Source organism: Pterocles gutturalis, unplaced genomic scaffold (genome assembly GCF_000699245.1).
Source record: "Pterocles gutturalis isolate BGI_N339 unplaced genomic scaffold, ASM69924v1 scaffold23573, whole genome shotgun sequence".
Lineage (NCBI taxonomy): Eukaryota > Metazoa > Chordata > Aves > Pterocliformes > Pteroclidae > Pterocles > Pterocles gutturalis.
Window position 1 is genome coordinate 15,865 of NW_010118709.1, and position 22,252 is coordinate 38,116.

The 22,252-nt window shown below is 42.3% G+C and overlaps 1 protein-coding gene across 1 annotated transcript in view; it reads right to left on the reverse strand.

Moving 5' to 3' along the window:
- Nucleotides 1-20,231: 20,231 nt before the first annotated feature.
- The window catches only part of LOC104463847 (mitochondrial amidoxime reducing component 2-like), a gene marked incomplete at its 5' end in the record, with an annotated part of 6,993 nt that continues 4,972 nt past the window's right edge, over nt 20,232-22,252 (reverse strand). Inside the window, 4 exons of the mRNA XM_010076341.1 lie at nt 20,232-20,358; nt 20,882-20,953; nt 21,042-21,103; nt 21,701-21,841. Coding sequence (XP_010074643.1) covers nt 20,232-20,358; nt 20,882-20,953; nt 21,042-21,103; nt 21,701-21,841 — 402 coding nt within the window. The remainder of the gene's footprint in view (nt 20,359-20,881; nt 20,954-21,041; nt 21,104-21,700; nt 21,842-22,252) is intronic.

A 22,252-nucleotide genomic window follows, 5' to 3' on the forward strand; every position in this document is an offset into this window, starting at 1 on the left:
AAACATGTCCACAAAATACCAAAACGCTTGAAGTAACAGCTACACCTTTCAGCAGTAAGCAAAGGGACAACACTGACATATTTTTAAATAGCCCTGAGGTAAACAGGGCTGCTTACTTCTTGTGTCAGGCTGGCCACAGACTCGGACATATGACGACACACTGATTTATACTGGGATCACCATGTTCTTCCCCACCACAAAAGCCTGGTCGCCTTTCCTCTTCTGCCTTCCTTTAAGCAACTATAACAATAAAAGCTCAAATGCTGCAACGCAGCTTCTGCAGCCATTTCACAAGTGACCCTTTCCAGTAATTCCAGCAGCTCCATCCTCCCGTCATCCAGAGGCTCTCAACTATCTGAGCAAGAACACCTTCTACCATGGGGAATGGTTCCTTAGGGTATACCAGTCCTTGGTATTCCCTGAGGAACAGCCCAGGCCTTCACAGTTCTGTTGTTCACCTTGGAGCACCACTTTCCAAAGGTCCTAAACAGCACATGCAGTGAGCAACTGTGGTGTAACCAGCCTGTTCAGGTACTTGTAAATGCAGAGAAAAAAAAACCCCCACAATTGTCTCAGGACATTGTTCCCTAAAGCAGAGACAAAGCTCTCTGCTGGAATGGCAGGCACGTGTCTTTTCCGAGAAGAGGCTCTGCCTCCTTGCTCTGCTCCCAGCGCCTGAGGTCCCAGAGGGCAGGATGTGCTGCGCATGGGAACAGCACGCGTCCTGCTCAGAGCAGCGCGCTGGGACTGTCCCCCACTGCAGTGAGGAAAACAACTCAAGGCAGCTCCATTTTAAACTTAGGAAGACTCATATTTAAGGCAGGATAATTTTTTTTTTCCAACTGGTTGCCACATGTCTCTGCAGTTCCTGCTCCCACTGCAAAGGAGAAGCTCTATGTACCATCAGCTATTTGTCCAACTCCAGAGGAATATCAGAGTCTACATCCAACAAATCAATCTCTCTGTCTCTCCAACTAAGTGAAAGTTTATTTTGGGGTGAGGAGGCTCTCTCTACCCCCAGCCCAGCGCAGGCAGGCAGGGAAGCAGGCAGCAGGCTCAGCCTGGAGCTGACTCCCCACGCGGTCCGCTGTATCTGACTGCCCTCTACCCGACGGCGTGGGACGTACAGCCTGCGGCTCGCCCAGAAACCTGGCCTAATCTCAACCCTCGCAAAGCAAGGCCATCAATTATAAAAAAATAAGAAGAAATGCACCCAGCCCTTAGGACATCCCCTCTTTAGTTTCTCAAGACTCATGCCACGGTGCCCCGAGTAAGGAAAATGTGCCATTGCAAATGTTTATAACTTCTGATTTAACGTTACACAGCTTCACCCTGCCGTAAACCAGAACAAATACTCCCGAGATTTATTACATCCTTTCCTCCAGTGCCTTAAGCAATTGTACTTGGTTAATTCAGCAGTTAAACAGCACCAAGCAAAAGCATGATAACGTTGCATCCAGGATTCCTAAGACATATACTGTTTTCCACAAGGATTTAGGTCTAAAACCAGAAAGAGGAGTCTCTAAACACGCTCTTATCCACGTGCACAGGGTAGCAACATGCACTGGACATTCTCTCCTTGCAGAGATGCTAACCTAAGTTTCTTCTTGCTCCCCGACATTAAGAATTACTCATCACTTTTTGCAGTAGTAAATACCTGTTCCTCAGCTTACATTCTGGGGAAGACAAGTATTCTCGCCGCTTTACTGCGGTGTCTCTTGAAGTGATAGAAACATTTCTTCAGTACCACTGTTAACAGGAGTGAGACCTTCTGGTGCATTTCTCCTGTAAACATCTCTTTGGTCAGCTCAATATCTCCTGCAAGCAGCGTGAAGAAACTTTTCTTTGCCCCAACACCACGCACAGACACCCAGATTTGCCTCGATGCTGCTTCCTTGCAAAGCTATGAAAGAGTTTTGAAAGTTCATTACTTCCTTTCTCTGTGTGAATTCCTCACAGTAAGATCTCCACGAGGAGAGACTCAATTGTGTAGGTAGCACGCTGGCGTCAGAGATGGGTACAGTGACAGGCAGGTTCCCTTCAGAAAGGCACTGGAAAAGACCAAGAGTTTCTTACCCATTTCCTCAGGATATCTCAGAGCAGGTCTATCCACATGACAAGAGCTCTTCAAATGCCAGCTGGAAAACAAGAACGGGAGCCAGCAGAAAGCAGGGAGCCTTTCTGCTTCATAGGTTCTTCCAGGGTCCCATTCTGCCCCTCCAAGAGACCTGTGTGCCCAAGGAGGGGTGTAAGCTGAGGAAGGAAGCAAACCTGCCTTTTGCACATAGTTAATGAATTTATGGAAGCAGAATCAGAAAGGGGCAGTTGGGGAAACCATATTGGCTTTGAAGTGCTAGAGCAATTGAAAACAGCAAGCCTGCTTTATACCGTCACTGCAGTGATCAGGGGGTACTGAATAGGGTGTGCTTCAGCTAACTGTAATGCACAGAATTTATTGCAAATTAAACTGTTTACTGTACAAGGCAATTTGCAAGTACTGTCATGCTCATAAGTTTTTTTTACTGTTGATTTTTCAAGTATTAAAAGACCATCAAAACAATATTAATTGAATGCTCCCTATGCCCTTCTGTAAAGACATTTACACATCTTCAAGTAATTGAGAAAAACGACTGAGATTGTTTGCATCTGAGGGGTCATTACTGTTCTACAATACCCCCTGGAAAACGCATGTTAACAGCAGCTTGACAATAACGTATTTGAAGCTACACAAAAAATCGCGGAGTGTATAGACTAGTGCTTCAATTGATTTGAAATATGGCCTAGCATTTGTCTTGGCTGCATTAACAAGGTCTGTTTCACCAATACATTTGTATTTATGATGACTAAGGGCAGATTATAGTTGTTAAAATTTGTCCTCCTGACATGAAAACACTACTTTGTCATTAATACATTTTGTAGTATAAACTATGATGTCAGGTCAATGTAAAGGGTAAAAACTTTCCTAAAGTATGCACACATCATTTTTATTTTTTTTTTTTAAGCTATTGAGCCTAATGGAATAACAAAGGTCATAATAACAAACCATTACAGCTTTGGTCTTGGCAACTATGTCCACAGAAGACTCCTCCAAGAAACAATCATCATTTCTCCAATGTTATGGCATTAGGACGACAGGAATGGTTCACAAATGAGTCATGTGAGCCCAGAAACGCAGTAGCTATGTGAAAGCTGAGCAATCAATTATTCATTTGTTTACTGAGAGCTTTCTCAGCTGACATTAACCAGAACTTCTTAAAAAGAAGAACTTTACAGCTGTCCTTGGCTGTCCCATGAGGCTGTGCTCAGAAGCTGAAAAGATTGCTTAATTTCTCAGTGAGTAATCTGGTATTTTTATTGAAATAAACAACAACATATGGACTAATTAACTGGGTTCAACCTGAGACCCAGCAGGTGTCAAAATATTGAAGACCCAGGGCTGGGGTGATGATAAGACGGGAGACCAGGGCAGGGAAAAGGATGTTGAAGCAACCAAAACCTAGCTCTGGCTGAAAATCCAGTACACGAAATCCTAAGTAAGCTTTCCTGTACATGGCATATTGAGGACACATATACACATTTTGGTCACATTAATACACATAATTAATCTCCTCTAACTGATTAAATTACATTTTTTCTCATTTTGTAGTGATTGTTTACCCTAGACCCTAACAAAGTCGTTACACTGAAATCTTTTTCAACCACAAATGAGTAAGATTTAAAGAGATTTAAATATCACACCTTCAACTCTCTTTAATCTATGCTCTTTTGCCTTTTTTGGTTTGAAAGGCTCATCCAAAGCAGGGAAAACTGCCATACAAAAGGAACTGAGAAAATCTGGGCATAAACACAGTGTAATCAAGTGCAAAGCAAACACATAAAAAGAGCTGATCTGAGTGGAGCAAAAAAAATTTTTTTAAACAGTTTCTTCTACACGATAAAGCTGATGAGGAACACTAAAGCTTAGGATAAATGCAGACAGCAGAAAAATGTTTATACATGGGACTCCACTGAATTACATCTGAACTACATTAATACTCCTAGATGAAATAAAACTGAGAAAAACCTGAAAGAGTAAAATATTTTATGCTGACATTCCCATTGTGCTCAGGCTAGATTCTCAAGATGCCACCTGCAAAAAGAAGTGATTATGGACTTGGAGATTTTGATTTTTCAAAATTGCCAGCAAATAAAAAAATCCTACCCTAACTTTTTGATATTTACCCTGACCAACCAGCCTGAGTTTTATTTTGCTTTCTTTTTCAGACTGAATGCAAAAAAAATGCGTGCGTACTTCAGGAAACATGCCACCCTTTACATTGACTTGCATCTTCTTCTAGAAATTAGGATGGTAAAACCAACACTGAACAGCATACTGTTAAAAAATTGTTATATTTCTAGGGTTTGTAGTAAGAATTCAGATCCTGACAGGAAGAGTCCATCAGGATTTACAAGGTGGTGTGGCACCGCTGTAAAATCCACTCACTGAAAAAAGAATTTCAATTTTGTGTGCTTTTCTAGCACATCTGAAGAGGCTTTAGCTACCCACTCTGAACATGTTTCTTGAACCCACTGTGCCTCCTGCATCGTTTATAAAAACAACTGAATAAATCCAGCAAACCCTAGCACTTACTGGGATTGCTGGAGTGCCTTGTTAGCCAGGGAAAGGCTTGGAGGGGACCCAGGAGTCCTACTTTTACTTCTTCTCCTGCTTACTCCTAACGATACTGACACTTCAGATAGTTTATTACTAAGCACAGCTCCATCTTCCCACTTTATGAGGAAAGCAAGTATCAATCCACCCATGTCAGAGACAAAATACAGGCGGCTCGGAAAGGCTGCCCAGGGTCACTTCAGGCAGAGCTAGGAACAGAATCCCTGTCTAAACAAAAGTCTCATCCATTTCTCTCCGCTGCTCTCTTCTAAATGATTATGCCAGTCCTATAAGTTATAGGCTGCCTATAGATAAAATCCCACCTGTCTACTTTCACTAACAGACAAATGAAGAGATAGCCATTAACAAAACAAAAAGGGAACAAGAGTATCAGCCTCTGCAAAGAAGAAATTCAGGAAAACAGGGAAATCCTGGTTCCCATCATGCAGCTACAGCCAGAAAACAGACGGATAAAATGTGCATCACCACCCTTCCAATATGTTTATCTCTATTACCACGAGCTACTTCTCAAGGTACTTAACCATCTAATAAAAAAGTCTGCGTAGAAGGAATCTAGCCAATGTTGCTTTTGATAGACACACTTTTAAAAGCAATCAACACTTCTTTCAAGTGTGTGACTGTCACCTGAGAATTGTGGCTTGTTATGGTTTGTTGTTGTTGTTGGTTTTTTGGGGTTTTTTGGTGGCTGCATACATGAGTTTAGGGATGGAGGTCTACAAAACACATACAACAAAGATCAAAAGAAAACCCGTAACATGAAGTTATGTATATCTAGACTGCTTAAAAAAAAAATCATATCTAAACAAATGTTTTATCATTTCAGTTGACTTGAGCTCTTATACATGAAGTGTACTGTAAATATACACATTTATTGGAAACACTGTTTACTTCCACAAGGACTGATCTGCTAATTCAGATCAAAGAATGAAGCAGTCATGAGTAAAAAGTGAGAGCTATCATTCACAAAACGTTGAATCTTCCCAAGGTCACATATCCTTGAAAGAGCCTCCACCTTTTGAATATCTGTTACAGTACCATCTGCAACAGACAGCATAACATTTTATCCAGTGAGGTGGAAAACTGATCCCATATATTAGTTTTCAATAGTAATAATGACTGGACAATATGTTTTGATCCGCCCATGAAGAGGGCGGTAGAGCCCAGTGCTGTGGCCCTCACCAGAGTATCTGTCCCTGTAGGAAAAGCAGGTGGAAATGAGGTCTTGCTGAAGTCAGTGGGAACCTGAGCAGGAATCATCCAGTAACTCATGGGTGTTATTCAGAAAGAGAGCAAGTGCAAAGAACAACCACGTGAGCACCGGTGGGCAAAGACAAATTAAAACCACAAGGACAGATTAGCGTAGGGAGAGCTATGGCGGTGAGGAAAGCAAACGAATAAATACCACTACAATACAGATAGCAATGCCCACGACAAGATGACTCGCCACAGCCATTTTACAGCATTCCTTTTCTGCCTGACAATATTTTTTCAGGACATTGTCCAAGCTGTAATGGCATAGAAAAGAAAGCAAAGCCATCCCATCCCTCTCGTCTAACCCAACTGTATTCTAGTTGCCATGGTCTGCTAGAAACAGTACAGTAAACAAGAACTGCCTTCCTTGTCATATTTCTTGTGCCTTATTACTCTGCTGATCAGGTAAAACATATCATGTAAAATATACTTCATATTAATTTCAGGACTGTTGTTCTACTAGGAGTAAGCTCATGCTATATAGAAAACTTGAAGATTGAACATCAATATACCACCTGGTGATGGGACAGGAAAGAATAAATAAGGTTTGTCAAGTCATAAGATCTGTATAGAGATAACATTTTTCAGAAGGGAATACGGTAGTTATTACAGAAATGTGGATTCAGAAAAAAAATAGTCAGACAGCTAAAAGAGAAAGTGTATTCCTTTGCTCAGTTTCTAAGTGGCAGCCTGGAGTCCTCCCACCCCCCTGCAGACACCAGGTTGCCTTTGCTTTCTTTGTAGTTAGGAGAAAGACAGAGGTACCTCCCCAGGGTCATTTGGCCTCGCTGACTCCAGACCCTCTGCTGGACCCCACAGCTAGGCAGGGAGTTTCCAGGAAAGCCTCTCCACACTGAAACGCATCTCCGAGCAGCCAGCACTTTAAGAAAGAGCCTCACTGGAAGCGAAACCTGTTTGGTGAGAGGATTCAGAGAAGGATTGTTTAATTTCTGCCTCAAGTACCAGCAAACCTTAATGTCAGAAATTGCGGATATGTAAAGCTCTGATTTCTCTCACAGCTCATCATTAGAAACCCTCCAATTGGTATCAAAAGAGCTGGGTGCTTTCCGGATTTGCAGGGAGCAAAGAAGTGTATTTGGGAGAATTTGTAAGGTTATGGGTTGCCTAACATCGGTGGCCTCTTTCACCCATTTTATTATACATCTTTCTTAGGGTTCAACAAGTGAATTAAAATGCTGTAAAATAAGGAAAGCACATAAAATCTTAAACCAGTAAAGGCTTGGTCCCCTTTTTACTGAAAATGATGGCAACACTCCACAGTAAAACATTCAGTGGGGTGCTTATGGGCACACCACAAGCAGCACATGGGAGAGGAAGGTCTCTCCCAAGATCCCAGGTGAAAGAGGTGCATTTCCAGTAATACCAGAAGACCTAAATAGTATGCGGGAGCAAAGCAGGCTCCCTGAAACTTTCGGCCAAGAATGATCCAAGCTCCAGTAATCACAACAGAGCCCTGACAGGTGAGCAACAGCGACTCGATTCGACTGTGGTTTTAAAGTGTATTTATACTTTATCAGTGATTTAAGATCTTAACTTTTGTATTTATTTAAAAAGCAGCAGCACTGTCAAACAGCTGACAATAAGAGTAAAATGCAGCTTTACTTCTTGAACATCTGGAAAAGGACATGGGTAGGAGAACAGTTTGCTGACAACTGTAGAGCTAGCACAGATTTAGGACCCAGTGCTGCCAAATGCAAAGCCTCTCCAGGCAAGAGTGGAGGATCCTCAGCTGGATCTGTCCTCTGGGATGCAGCAAAGGACATCAGTCCCTTGCTTTCCTGGTAACCTACACTTTGTTACGTTTGTGGGAGCTTAAAGTTCATGCACAGTCCTAAGATAGGGTAGACACCTCAGGCTGAATTATTTTATCTGGGAGAAGTTTTATGAGCTTTGTAAGGCGGGCAAAAACGGGCAGAGTCCAGTTTATTTGCATTGAAGTCCCTTATAGACACAGTTATCATTTATCCATGCAGACAATCTCACGAGCAAGTACACGGCAGCAGACCACACTGAGACTTTTTGGATGTGGACTTCAGCTGGAACAAGTCTTGCAGCAGAAGTCCTATATTTCCAGTGTTGCATTTTTGTGTATAAAGAATACGGAAACAAAACCAGGGATGCTCCTGTAAAGTTTATCAGACTAAACAGCTCACACAAAAACCCACAGCTCTGAAGAAACAGCACAAACCCCTGCAGTGTTGTTCAACAAAAACATCATAACGAAAGGAGAAAGGCAAAGATCATCTGTAGCGCACTGAGATCTCAAGTCAAATCCTACTCACCTTATTCAGGTGAAATGATTCTTCAGTTTCAGATCTCACTCTTGGAAATGCTGGATGTATGGTTTCTTAGGGTTTACAAACCCTTAACTTGAACACTTCAAAGAGGATAACTAAAAATGCCAGTGATTAAGGCTATGTGTATTCAAATGAAGAGCCACTGAGATGTGGAACATGTCAGGAACCACAAAAAGAACACAAGTAAGGAATGAGTCACTCTAAGAGCAATTACCAGTGGAAATTGAGAGTGAAAATGTACCATATTGTGCTGGGAGTTTTGACAAGTATAACATGCAGGTTTGTTGTGCTCTCTGGATATCCAAGGCTAATTCAGCTTTCCATCGTGTCCACAGATTACATATGCCTTATGTCGGTTGGATGGATGGTTTTTCCCAAAAAGTGCAAGGAAAGGACAATAACAATCTAAATCACTTTTAGTCTGTCTATTCTTGGTACAGTTTTCTATCCAAAGATATTCAGTCCAGCATAGGTAGGAACTAGCATTTGTTTTTAATGACTTAACAGATCTACAGTGTAAGAGGCTGAACCCATAGGCTACAATGCTTTAAACACCTTTCCAGCTCCTGCCTGCTGGGCTATACCTCTGCCTACTTTTTACTTACAGCCCCCAAAGACCAATTCTATTTGGGAGAGTGCATCAGCACTGGCTAACAAGTTTTCATAAGCATGGAAGAGGGAGGTCATAACACGTCTACGCTGCCAGCACCCTTAGCAGAGGACATCACTACCATAAGTGCTGCACTTACAGAGCTAGAAAGGATTTACAGACTAAAATAGCAATGCAAAAAAAACCCCAAAAACAACAGAACAAGGAGGTGAAAAGGACTGTGATAAACCATTCAGTTTAACCCCTTCCCTAAGGCGGAATCAGCTATGATGCTATTCCTGGGCAAGGTTTGTCCAACTTGTCTTTAAAAATCTCCAACAGCAAAGCCTCCTCCGATGCCTGCACAATCCAGCCCAGCTTCTCCCTGACTTTGCCACTCAGAAAGGTTTTCCCAATGCCTAACCTGGATGAGCTGTGCCACTCAGCTACTCACAAAGTGAGTGCTGCCATACATACAGGTCTCCCTCAGTCCTACCTGTTTTTGAGGGCAGACTGCTTGGGCTGCAATAAGGTTAGGAAGATGGGATGCCTCGCAGAGAAGCCGTTCCTGTTCCTGTTTCAGCAAGACAACATTAAATCCTGAATGAGCGTTTTGCCCTTCTCCTTGAAGGAATAAAATGCAGTTTTGCCTCCACTGCAGCCATGGATCAACCCTGACTACCCGTGATGGTAACCATTATCACCAGCCTTTGCTTCAGAAAGGGAGACAACTACAACCTATACCTCAAGGGAAGGGGAGCTAAAGGCATTTCTACCCCCCAAAGCCAACCACAAGCCAAAAATACACCCTCTAGTGCCAACCCAAGCTCCTCACAGCACAGCTGAGCACCAAGCAAAGACAGTCCTCACCAGGATTCAGGTGTTACCTGCATTCTGGATTCAACCTAGCAAAGCCCTTGGTGCCAGCCTTCACCCACTGCTTTCTTGGAGTTCCTTGGGCTGCACCACCGTGGGGCTTCCAGCCCTGGGCTACCTGCAGCCTGCCTGCCGGCATGCCAGGGGCTGCTGGATGCTGCCGGCTTGCTGTGCATGCCCTGCACGGCGCACAGGCTCCTGCTCGTCTGGAAGAAACGCCTGGCAGCCCTCCAGGAGCCACCGCTTCTGACTGTGAAATGCTGGCAGGAGCCAACTGCCATTATCGGAGCGTTTCACCTCTCGTGGTTCCCCCTGCTCTTCTCCGGGAAAGAAAGGACGATTATCCCTTCCCCTTGGGGTTTGTAAGAACGACAAAGCCTGCCAGGTGCTGAATTAACACACCCACGGTGCTGCAAGCCCTTCCCGGGGCAGCCACCAAAGTATTTTACAAGTGACTCCTGGCTCTCATTCAGAAGTGGTTTCCTGCTTCGCCAGTTGGCTGCAGAAACACCACTCAATGACATTTCCATGAGTTTGTTACCACCGAGACAAAAACCAAGACAGACTGTCAGTGCCCTCCACCACCCGCAATACATATTACATCTATTTGTAACATATGAAGAGTGCTTTTTTCTATTTGTTCTGATCCATCAAAAGGATGTTCAAAGAATGATGTTAAAAATACTGAACTCCTGGCCGAGAGGAAGGCATATGAGTGAAAAACCACTTCCAAGAAGCCGTGTTCTGGAAAACAGGAGTCCCCTCTGCCCCCCTCGCCAGTACTGCAGACCCCAGGAACGCCGTTGTCGCAGCACCCTCACCCACGTGCGCTGCCCAGTCGCTACAGACCCACGTGTCCACAGGCAGCTTCTTGGTTATTTCAACTACTCATGTGTCAATCCAGCAATTGTAGGTTATTATAAATCCTGCCCTGACTTCAGAAAAGGGTCCCTGAAAGAACTGCTTTGTTGCATGAAGCATTATTTCTGGGATGTCACTTACAGGCATAAGCTGCTCCCAGAGATTCCCTTTCTAGGTGATTGTTTTCCCATTTATTTAGTCCCTGTTGCAGAATTTGCAAGGGCATCTTAAAGCAGAGAAGCAGCTTGCAAGATTTTGCCTAATGTAGTTATTCCTTCACAGACTGACAGCCTGCACAGCACTTTCAAGAAACTGATCTGTGTGGATCCTTCATGTGTTTTTTGTCACCCTTGTGCTCCTGCCTGGATTGGGCTTGTCCTACGAAACTGATGGAAAGCTCCCTGAAGCACAGGCTGCTGTCCAGCCATGCCACTGGCAGGGACTGGTTCCAGTCACAGATGCTACCAAAACAAAAATAATCACGCACAAAATTTCACTTGAGACAGGTCTGAAGAGAGCATCTCAGTCAGTTATTTATTTCCTGGCACTGCGATTACCAATATTTTTAATTTCAATATGGAGTGAAGATTCAAAGCAGCGAAGCAGAACTGACACCAATGGGATTAGACATAAATACATTCACTCTAACCCAATAAGCCTGGGATGTCCTATATCCCAAATAGATTTTGCATCTTTCTTTCTCAGTATATCACTGATTAGATATTATTAGATATTTGGCAGGTACCTACGGAAAAGCCAGGCGACACATTAATCAAAAGCTTCTGCAACAGTACAGGTGCAATCAACATGTAGGAAAGCGCATTGCACTGGAAAACCCCACACTTCCCAGCACCATGCACCTAAGAGATCACTTGGAACAGACAGAGAAATATTTACTGAAGTTGCAAAACCAAGCTAAGCAACATCATTCTCCAGAGAAGGCCAGAAGACAGCCTTCGGCAGAGGGCACCTCCCAGCCACAGCAAAAGCTAAAGCAGGCTGTGTGCTGCCGTTGGGCACTCACACACGCATGAGGCTGGTTTCCAATTCCACGGGATACCTCAGGGGATGCCACCGATGCCATCCAGCACAGAGGCTTATTTTAAAAGGCTGCATAGATGTGCAAATGTTGGAGCTGCCCTCTGGCTCTGGCACAGAGCCAGTTCCCCCCTCCCTGCACAGCCCCCTCGCAGTCCCCGCTGGCGGTTGGTGCAAACGCCGGCTCACCCCAGCCTCACAGACACCCCAGGAAGCACATGCAGCCAGGTGCACCCCACCATGCGCTGGAGGTTAGTGTTTTCAGGATGGGGCTGCATTCATGACCGTGCACTAGTCTCTCTAGGAACTGCTGAGCATGTTGGGGTAAAATGTGTCAACCTGGGAGCAGCAGCAAGGATCCTACGTCCTCACAGCACTTGCCTTTGTGCAGCAGAAACACATTATCCCCTGGGCACTGGCTAACAAAGATCCCAAACTATTTACCATTCTAATGAATTGTGATAGCTGTTCTTCTCGCTTTCCTTTCCCTGACCTTACCACACACCAAGGTAAGCAGAGAGCCCCAATGCCATCCCATTACCTGCTTCCCATCCAGCTGCACTACACCCTGAAAGGCTACACAAGCAACTAGACTAAGAGCCACTGGAGGTCTAGGAAAGATGTTCAACCTGCAGAAAAGGTGACCAAACACTCAAATACACCAAGGGATGCACCATCTGTATGATATAGGAACTTAAAGTCCAGCAGGGAGCACTGAGGCTGGACGTTTAGAAAAAGCTCCCTTTAAGGTCCCTTATATCAGGTCATTTTCCAGTCACTAAAGATGGAAAAAGAAAAGAGAAAGAAAACTAAAGCCAAGATAAATAAGCAAACAAACAAACAAATTAAAATACAAGTTTTAAAGGTTCAGAAGCTAATTATCACAACTTCATCCAGGGCTAGGACACTATGTACCATCTTGCTCTATTTCACTGATGCCAGGAGATTTTTAGTGCAGAGGGTGCACCAAAAGTGATGCCTCCATTTTTTTGGTGGAAACCTGCCAAGAAAGAAAACAAAAAAATCCATGTATGCATCTGTAATAGCGAGCACGAAACAAGAATAGCAAGCCAGGGAACCTTCACGTTTTGTAGGAATGTAGCTTCCATTCCCTTATACAAGTTAAATATGTCATTCAAAAGGATTTTCTCATGGGAAAAAGTAAGCAATTGGGAATGGAAATAAAGTGGTCAGAGCTGATTATTTTTCCAAATTGAGATGTGTTCAGATATTTTTTTGGGGCAGGGGAGGCTGACAAAACAAAGTGAGTATAAATGCAAATCATGCCATTTTGAAACAAAGGTTGATTTCTTATACTTTCAAGGATAAATATGCATACATACATACATATATATATATATACATCCAAACACTGTCTATAAACAGCTGACTACAGTACAGGTGAAAAAATGCAACGTCCATGTGGCAGTACCCCATAACAGAAGTGAGAAAGGACAGGAGGAATTGAATTGATTTTTTGAAAACACATTTGCATTGTGTGATATTTGTGGAGAATTTCAGGACTCTCTAATTTTGGGGAGAATATGCAGAGTAAACACTGACACTCTACAAATAAACCTTAAATAAAACCAAAAGCATTATCTGAAGTCTATTTTAAATACTGCACAATCAAGCTTGTTGGGCTTTTTTGTTTGGTTGTTTTTTTTAAGAATAAGCTTAGTATAAGCATGGTATTATTCAGACTTACCTGTGGGCATGCTTCCCCCTCTTTTAAGTTTACTTACCTTCATGTCTTCTAATCCAGCTCCAAATCCACTTTGCCAGCTACCTCTAGATGAGTAGATAAGACACACTGACTGCTCCTACTCAGTATCAGAGGATATATTAAATAGTATCTGTGGGAAGCCCCTTCAGAACAGGCATGCCAGAGACACGTACTTTATCCAAACCTGCTCCATTTAAAAAGGGCAAACAACCTCAGGGGGACTGGGGAGGGCAGGAACTATCTGTGATGCTAACTAACAGCTTTAAATACAGTCTGTTTTCTTCAAATGCAGCTGGCATCAAATGTATTTATGGACATAGAAAGTTCAGTGGGGCAGGAACAGCTATTTTTGGGTTGCAGAAAGGCCAGAGGAATGCAAGACAAGTATTGGTGGTCCAAGGCTCTTGTAAGGATGCTAAACTTGACAGGGCTTTTTAGGAAAATACATTTTTAGTAAAGAGATGCTAGTAGATGGCTCCATGGTGATCCCAGGTATTAAGTGAAGGACTGCACTTGTTGACCAGCAATGCAGCTTTTATATTGCTCGGAGTTGAGGGGTCGGGAATATTTTTAATAGCAAACAAAAAAATGCCAGGGTTTTTTGGTTTTACGGTTTGGGGTTTTTTTGTTTGGGTTGGTGGATTGGTGTGGGGTTTTTTTTTGGGGGGGGAAAGGGGGAGGTGTTTTGGTGGTTTGGTTTTTGTTTACTCTAGCGGCTTTCCCTTGCCTGCTGCACTGTCAACCTTCCCTCAGGTCCAGCTGCACATTCAGATTAAAGAAATCAAATGGACTTTGCTCTTGCTGGCAATCATAAGATAAGCACATAGGCTGCTTACCCCTTCATTAGGCACCACACTGACTCCAGCATTGCCACCACCGCCTCCAAAGATAGACTCCACACAGCTGAGCCGAGTCCCCAGGATAAACTGAGACAATTTCTCAGCAGCACCAGAGAAGCCCTATCAAGCTGCTCGAGTTGTATCTGTTCTCGGCATGCTCCAAGGGGCTGGTAAGTCACTGAGGCTTCCTGGAGCACAGCTGCTCCCAGCCAGGTCCTCCCCAAGGGCACAGCCAGTGCTGCCAGCCCATTCAGCAGGTGAGGAGCCATGCAGTCAGATCCCTGTTGACTGCTGATGTAGGTGTGATGCAGTTTGCCCACAGAGCAGTTACAGAGGGGGTTGCTTAGAAGTGAGGTTCAACACAGATCTGCTGCTTCATCAGACACAGTGCCCAAGAGCCTTTGCTTTTGTGAACTCGTTGTTGAAGGATTCAAGTTACGTGTCCTTGCATTTCAAATAAGCTCAGCCTGCAACCACTTCTAGGGCTGAGCACATACTTTTTATTAAGACTAAAAGCATCAGGTATTTGTCCAGACTTTTTACAACTAAGCTTAGATTGATGGACTCATTTGGCTGCCTCGTGCCCTTCCAGGATTAAATACACACCAACCTTCACACCCCCAATCAGGATGTTTGTGACTCGTGTTTCTGAACACACAGACATGAGCTGGAAGACAGTTCTGCTAAAGGCCACACAGCCTAGGATGCAGTAAACTATAAATCAGACAGCTTTAGCTCTATTAGACAGAAATCAAGGAATAAAGGAGAACGGAAGGAAAGCTCATGTCACCTGCCACTTGAGCTAACTGGGAAGTTAATATTCCTTTATATAACTTAGTGGAACCCAAGGAATGGAGAGTTAATATTAACCACCAAACCGCACAGCTGTAAACACAGTGGAAGATTTGTTTTGAGGAGCTCAGTCTTTACCTTTGAAGGGATGTAGGACATTGCTGGTCCTCTTAATCTCTCCTGTGATCTTCTTGCAGTCCAACTATCACTGCAGCTTTTCTTCTTTTACTAAAAATCACAAGTTTTTGAAGCATAATGGGAAGCGCCCTGTGGCCCATGGTATGTGAAGACAGGTGAAGCATGTATTCTTCGAGCCTGAATTTAATGTCTATTGCTTTGTTTTCTGCAGTTAGAGAAGACTGCACTCTGTGACCTAGCTGTTTCTTTCAATCCTACACTTCTGTAAGTGAAAATTGGAAAAAAAAAAATGAAGGGATTTAGCCATCATCTTTCACTTACACAGAAGTGATAGAGGTAGGCTTTGCCAAATATAACTGTCCCTGAGTCAGTACATATAATCCTGTCTGCTATGACTGAAGAATCATCGCCCTTCAGAACCTCTGGAAGACAAACCTCAATTAACACCACACACAGCTGCTTCATGGAGTTCAACAGCAAAGCTATGAGTGTTAGCACATCAATAAAGCACGATAATTGGTTCACTGTGCTTATTATCTAGCCCCCAAAGCAAGCGAGAACAGTCAGCTTGTAAACAAGCAGTGATAAGCTGTCAGAGCAATTTTGTGCGGGAGAGGAGATACAATTCTGCCCTGCAATGCAGACCCTGGAGGAAAGCAAAATTTCAGCCAGCTAGGTGCCTGAATGGTTCAAAAGCAAAGGGGAGATGCTTAAGCCTTACAGAAAAATGAGAGGTTCCCACCCAAACTCTTCACAAAGACACACCACAGGCTTCTCTATGTCTGTGGTCTGCACAGATAACGGGACAGAAGATAGCCCAGTTAGCTGAAGTCTTCACAGGCACTGCAAACACTCCATACTGCCAGGGTGCCATATAAATACCTCTTGAAGTGCTCAGCCTTCAGAGGGTATGAGTTCCTGCAGCGTCTGCCTGCTTTTCAGCTCAGGCTACAATTGTGTTTTGATTTCCTGAAGTTAACATGATGAGCTGTTGCCTACTGGGGAGTGTGGCATTCCTCAAGCTAGGCTACAAGTGGCTGTGATGAACATTGGAAGTTGACTCTACTCCACAACCAAGGTTCATCCTCAATCTGTCTGCACAGCAACGCCTTCACAATGTGCAACCACCCAGTTCCCTTCCTCGATTCGCAGCTCCATCTCTTGCAGCTCCAACCTCTGCATGCCTATGCCTTTGCCTTGCTCACCTCTTCCAATCATTCCTGGTTCCATATCCCGGTTATAACAATCCCAAACACACATTTACCAGCCAAGAGGTATTAACCCCTGCTTCACCAGCACTGATCAGTGCTGTGTGCCTCCACACGACACAATACAGTCACACAGCAGCATCCAGCACTCCCCTCTCTGCTGGGAGTGTCTCCCACACACCAGCTCAGATAGCAGGCAGGCATGGCACTGTTTCAAGATACTTGAAAATGAACATCAATAAATAAAAGAAAATCAGAAGTACATCTACAGGTGACAACCCTTGTCCCACACCAGGAAAATATATACAAGTGAAGATTTTCACTCCAGAATGCAAATATTGTCACACCGAGTGAGCAGATTTGTTTCAGAAGCAGCTCAGTGTCTCTGGGTAAAATAATTACTAGTAACTGTTACATTATTTTTATTCCTTATTTTCTTTATTCTTTAAACATAATTACTAGTAACAGTGACATTCTAAGTAGAGATTGCCAACATTAACACAATGGCTATGCAGAATATGTAAAAATAGGAACCTTTATGAAATACGAATGCTACCCCCCTCCCAGCTGAAGAAAAGACTGATACACATGTGGGTTTGATGCCTGTGTTATTTTTTAAGAACCTTCTGTCCAAAAGAAAGACTTTGCAGGTGTAGTCCTCAGCCCTGCAGCTGCCCTGTACAAGGACAGCCTCTCAAAATGAGGCAAGGATCAAGCAGGACATCAAAATGAGAAAAAGGCACTTTAAGGCACTAGAACAGGCCAGACTAGAATGAACCAGACTGCCAGCCCTTTTTGAAACCTTTGCCATTTGGAGTTTCAAGGGCCAAGAATCTCTTCTTAAGGAGAAGTAGAAGCCTTTGAAAGGCTTTTGCTCCTTAAGATGTGGAAGCACTGCTCTCTTTTTTATTTTTCTTTTTTTTTGGGGGGGGGGGAAGGAAATAGTTGTGGCTGAAGATGTACACATCTCAAATCTTAAGCAACCAGGAAATTTCTCCCTGAAAGGACTGTTGTTCTCTCACACAACCTTCTGCAAGAACTATGTTGGTGCAGTAAGTGCTGTAAAACTAGTCTTGGCTTTATACTTAAAGACCTGAAATAGGAAACATGACCTTGCATTGACTTGAGTGTACCAAACTTTCCTACTTTCAAAGCCATTTTTCCCTATTTTTATATATATGTGGAAAAAATAATATAGTCTGTAAACATATTTTTCATCATCTAGATCGTAAGAGCTGTAAAATTGGGTCTGAAGACCACTTAAAACTAATGGCTCTGCTCTCACACATACAGCTTCCTCTGGTTAACTGCCTATTTTCTTGAACTTAGGGGTAAGATTAAAAAACACATAACCATCACTGTTAATTATATATGGAGTCTCGGAAACAACCGCACAAGTTAAATGTCAAAACAGAAAGCGAAGAAAAAAAGAAGATCCACAAATTTTACACCTTACAGGAGTTTGGATTCAATAGAGTTTTCAATAGAGATTCAATAGAGTTTTCCTCCTCTAGAGTTAAAAAAGCAATTAACATTTTTAAGTACACCATTTTAAAAAGTGTTTTATGATTGACATGTTTTCAGTCAATTTCCTAAATGGCTTTAGCAAAATCAAGTACAATTCCTGCAGTTACAGCTCAACGTTTATATGAAGATATTTATATTGTAATGTTCATAAATTACACCATCCACTTCCTAGAATAGCCCTCTTTCATCACATTATTGATTTAACTGTCATTTGTGAAATGTGTTGTACTCAGACATATACTTGTTTCAGATTTTAGCCAAATTCTTCTAAGGGGCTTTTACAAGGATATCTCAGGGTTTTAGATCTATGACATTTTCTTAATAGGAATGCAGATGCAGTTTCTCATTGGAAAGACAACCCCATTTCCAAATTAGCCCAATCAAGCTAGCCTAATAAGAAGCAACATGATCTATACCACACAATTTGCGTTACATAAATCCTAATGTGGTGTTAAAACAACAGTGAAAAAAACGTTTGGCTAGAGACAAAAACTCAGCTCTCTTGCCTTCCGCTTCTTTGACTTAATGAAGAGACATACACTTAACTAATGGCTATGGCAGGCCAGCAGGCTGTCTCTGCTTAATAATACCATTAGGAATTCCACAAGGTTTCAGTTTTTAATATTAAGGACCTTCAACATACACCTTTTAAAAGTGAACCTCAGGATTATTTTCCTTTTTAAAAGATGCTTTTTCACTTACTTCCTCCCACTAGTTACTGCATCAGGCATAACAATGCACAAATATGCAACATGCAGTTCAAACCAGGCACTTATCCATCACAGGAAAACTTAATAATTACAGAGCACTCTGCTAATGAAATGATATTCAGAGCAACTCTGAGTTCACAAATAGTGGAAAACTACCTTCCCCACACACCTGCTTCAGGCTTGCCACATACATCCCTCTGTATCTGCTCAAAGGTACAACAGCTCTTAATTTCACAGATCTGAACTGTGAACGTGCAGCAAAATTCCAGTTTCATATTCACAACAGAAAACAAAGAATCTAAATTGGGTCATGATTCTTTACACTTACATTCCTCTCTTTGGCTAGTTCAACACTTTCTAGATCTAGTAATCCGTAACAAAGCAACAGGCAGACAAAGATTTGAAAGATGGCTGGCTTTTGTCTTGGAGTCCACTTTTAAAAAAAAATACAATATTTAAAGAAAAGATACTAGTGCCACCATCCAACTAGTTTCCTCCCCTACCTGTTTTATGCAGTATAAAACATAGTAGAAAATAGAGTTATCAGCTTCATACAAATGGCTGATATTTCGGTTAGAATAGGGGCATGGATGGGGGGCAACCAGAAATCTAAAGGCATAACCAGTAAGGATGTTAACACGCTCAGTCTAAAACCGTGGCTTCCCAAACGTCTGCTTAGCATCATAACCTTCTATAGAAAGGGATTCACTGAGCCAGAAAGGAACTAGCCATGAACACAGGGCCCTACCATATTGGCCTGGACATAAGCCTGAACAGGGTAGGCTCAGAATCAGATCAATACCAAGACTACTTCTTCCCCTCCAATGTGCATAAAGTCTCTGACCCAGCGAACATCTGATTCTTTTAGTCAAAGTGGGAGTTCTACTGATACGTTAGCAAGTGCATCACTACTCTACAGCCTAGCTGTTCTGACACGTTCCACAGGAGAAAAAATTGATGGTTCAAACCCTGTCAAGCAGAGGCTTTAAACTAAACAAACGTACCAGTCTTACACATCGTTAGCAAGTGTTCCCACCTCTAGATTACAGTAGTATTTAGTCATCTCACAACCCTTCTTCTGATATTGCTCCAATCTCAAAGGACAGTAGCAACCTGCAGGAAATGACTGCAGGATAAGAAACACTGCAAGAAAGCACCTCCAGACATAAATAACGCAAGATGCTTAGGACCAAAGAAGGGTGGAATCTAAGACAGAGCCTTGCCATCTTGCACTCCCTGTTCACCTGTAAAGATAGTTCTATGACCAACATACTTACTTTACACTTGGCATGACTATTTTTGTGGTTCTTTATATGTACTGAATGTATCTAATACACAATGCAAAGCCCTTATACATAATTTTGGAACCTGGTATTGAGTCTGACATAAAATTTTAGGAGCTGTGACACTCACAGTAGTGCTGTGAAGTCTGTCTTGAATTAGAGCTTCTTCTATCACAGCCTCCAGAAAAAAAACTAAAGACATGGTTGCTACAGGCATGCTAGTAGATTACATGATCTGAAATGATTGGCACTTTGTAGTCTCAACACCCCCCCGTACCTTACAAAGGAACATACGACAAAAATATTGCAAGAAATAAGAAAATGTTATGCTCATGACGATGTTCACGGGAAACCAATTTGCATATTGAAATGAAAAGGCATCTTCTGATCAAAGTCCCTCTCATTACTGGACCATCTTGTACACAGGGTCTCCAACTTGAATCATCCCAGTTTTGTCAACAGCAAAGTATCTTCCAAACAGAGGGCTGGATTTGTATATGTGTCGCTCGGACGGATCACATAAGCGGTAACTGCAGAGAGAGAGCACTTCTTTAGAATCAATGGCAGCAAATTCTAAACATCAAAATATCAGTGATGAGAACATATGAATAGTGATGCCCTGTTTTGGTCACCATACTAGACTAAAAACTAAATAAATATTATAATTGAGAGAACTAAGCAGTTCAAATGGAGAAAAAAAGCCTGACTGTATTCACACATCCATATATAATACACATACAAAATACTACAAAAAGAAATGCCAAAGCTGCAAAGACTTTTAAATACCTTAAATACCTGTTACCCCAGGCATTCACCCCAGCAGAGATGAAAGAGGGAATGTAAAGTTTGCAAGAAAGAAGAGAGAACTTCTTGAATTTTCTTACCATATAGAATTGCAGAAAGTAGAACAGAAGCCAAATTACACAGACCTTTACACTGCATTATTATGTCCTGCACATACTTCAAACCACTTTTAACACACTAGTCTAACATCTGCTAGGATCTAGCGAAAATCCACTCCCACAGCCTAAGCAGCAATGGTATTTTTACAACCTTTTCAATGTTTCCAGGGGCTCCTTCCTGTCCAGGACCCCAGTGTCTGGGTCAACAGTTGTTAAAATACACCTGCAATGAGAGACAGTGACAAATCTGTAACAGTTTCTTATTATAAGTCTCTATACCTCTATATAAAATAATGGTCTCAAACGTTTACCTGCCACAACACACTGTCCCTTTCAACTCCACATCGCCAATAAGAATGTCCTCCCAGGTGTCCTGAGAAAGAGTAAACATTATGCATAGATTAGACATACCACACGCAACCATTCCTCCAGGAAATTACCAGATCCATTCAGAGCAAATTCTTTGGAAAAATGGCAACATGACATAGAAACACTTAAAAGCCACCATCACTAGTACACTTCATCACCAGATACCTTCCTAGATAGTGTTTTTTGAAATATTGTCAGAGATGCAGTGATGGTACTGCAGTTTCACAAGGGTCAGTTTTACTCTTGTGCCAAAGTCTATAAAACATCACACTGACAATTTACAAATTGTTCACTTGTATCATTAATTGCTCAATTATAGCATGCATAGCTTTATAAAAGATGAGCTTTCAGCAGCAGCCTGTCATTTAAACATATCTGGCTTATCCTTTGCTAAGCTAAATAAATATTCACAGACCTGTCTCCTCCCTCAATGTTTCACATGCACTAATGTGAGCAGAAACTGTATCTGTCTGGAATCCAGTTGCAAAAAAAGTCACAGAACAGCAGCTCTCATCATCCTTCGAGGCACCATCACACAGTAAAATTGAGTTATAAAGAAACATATCCAAGCCTTCAAAAAGACATTTAAGACTTACTTTACCTCCTCAAAAGCACTGCAATCTGTCACAAAAATATTTGGCCTGAAGTTCTCTATCTTAACTTTCTTCTCCATCCTGCTATTTAAATCATCCAGTGAAGCTTCTGAGATCATCAAGACTGGGCAACAGTCAGGATAGGCAACCTACATAAACAAACACAAACAAATCCTAAGGCTGCTGTAAGAGCACAGAAGGAAAGGTACTGAACGGCAAAAGGACATACGCTGGAATCAGAGGCCACACATTAGCCTGACTGTTAGGCTGCTGCATTCAGGTTTTAATTTTCCTGGAAGTGGGATAATAAGTAAAATAAGATACCCCTTCCTATTTCAGTAATCACAGCAAGTTTAATTTTGCAGTTTGAGCAAATGAAACTTCTACTTACAGACTTAAATCAAAATTATATAAGCTACCACACCTTCTTACAAAACAGTACTGTATGCATGTCCCAGACATTTATTCTGTCTGTTACAGATAGAACTAGGTGTATCAGTAAAACATGTCATGGTAAGTTACGATTATGAAAAGTCCTTAAGACATTTATGGACCTGCTG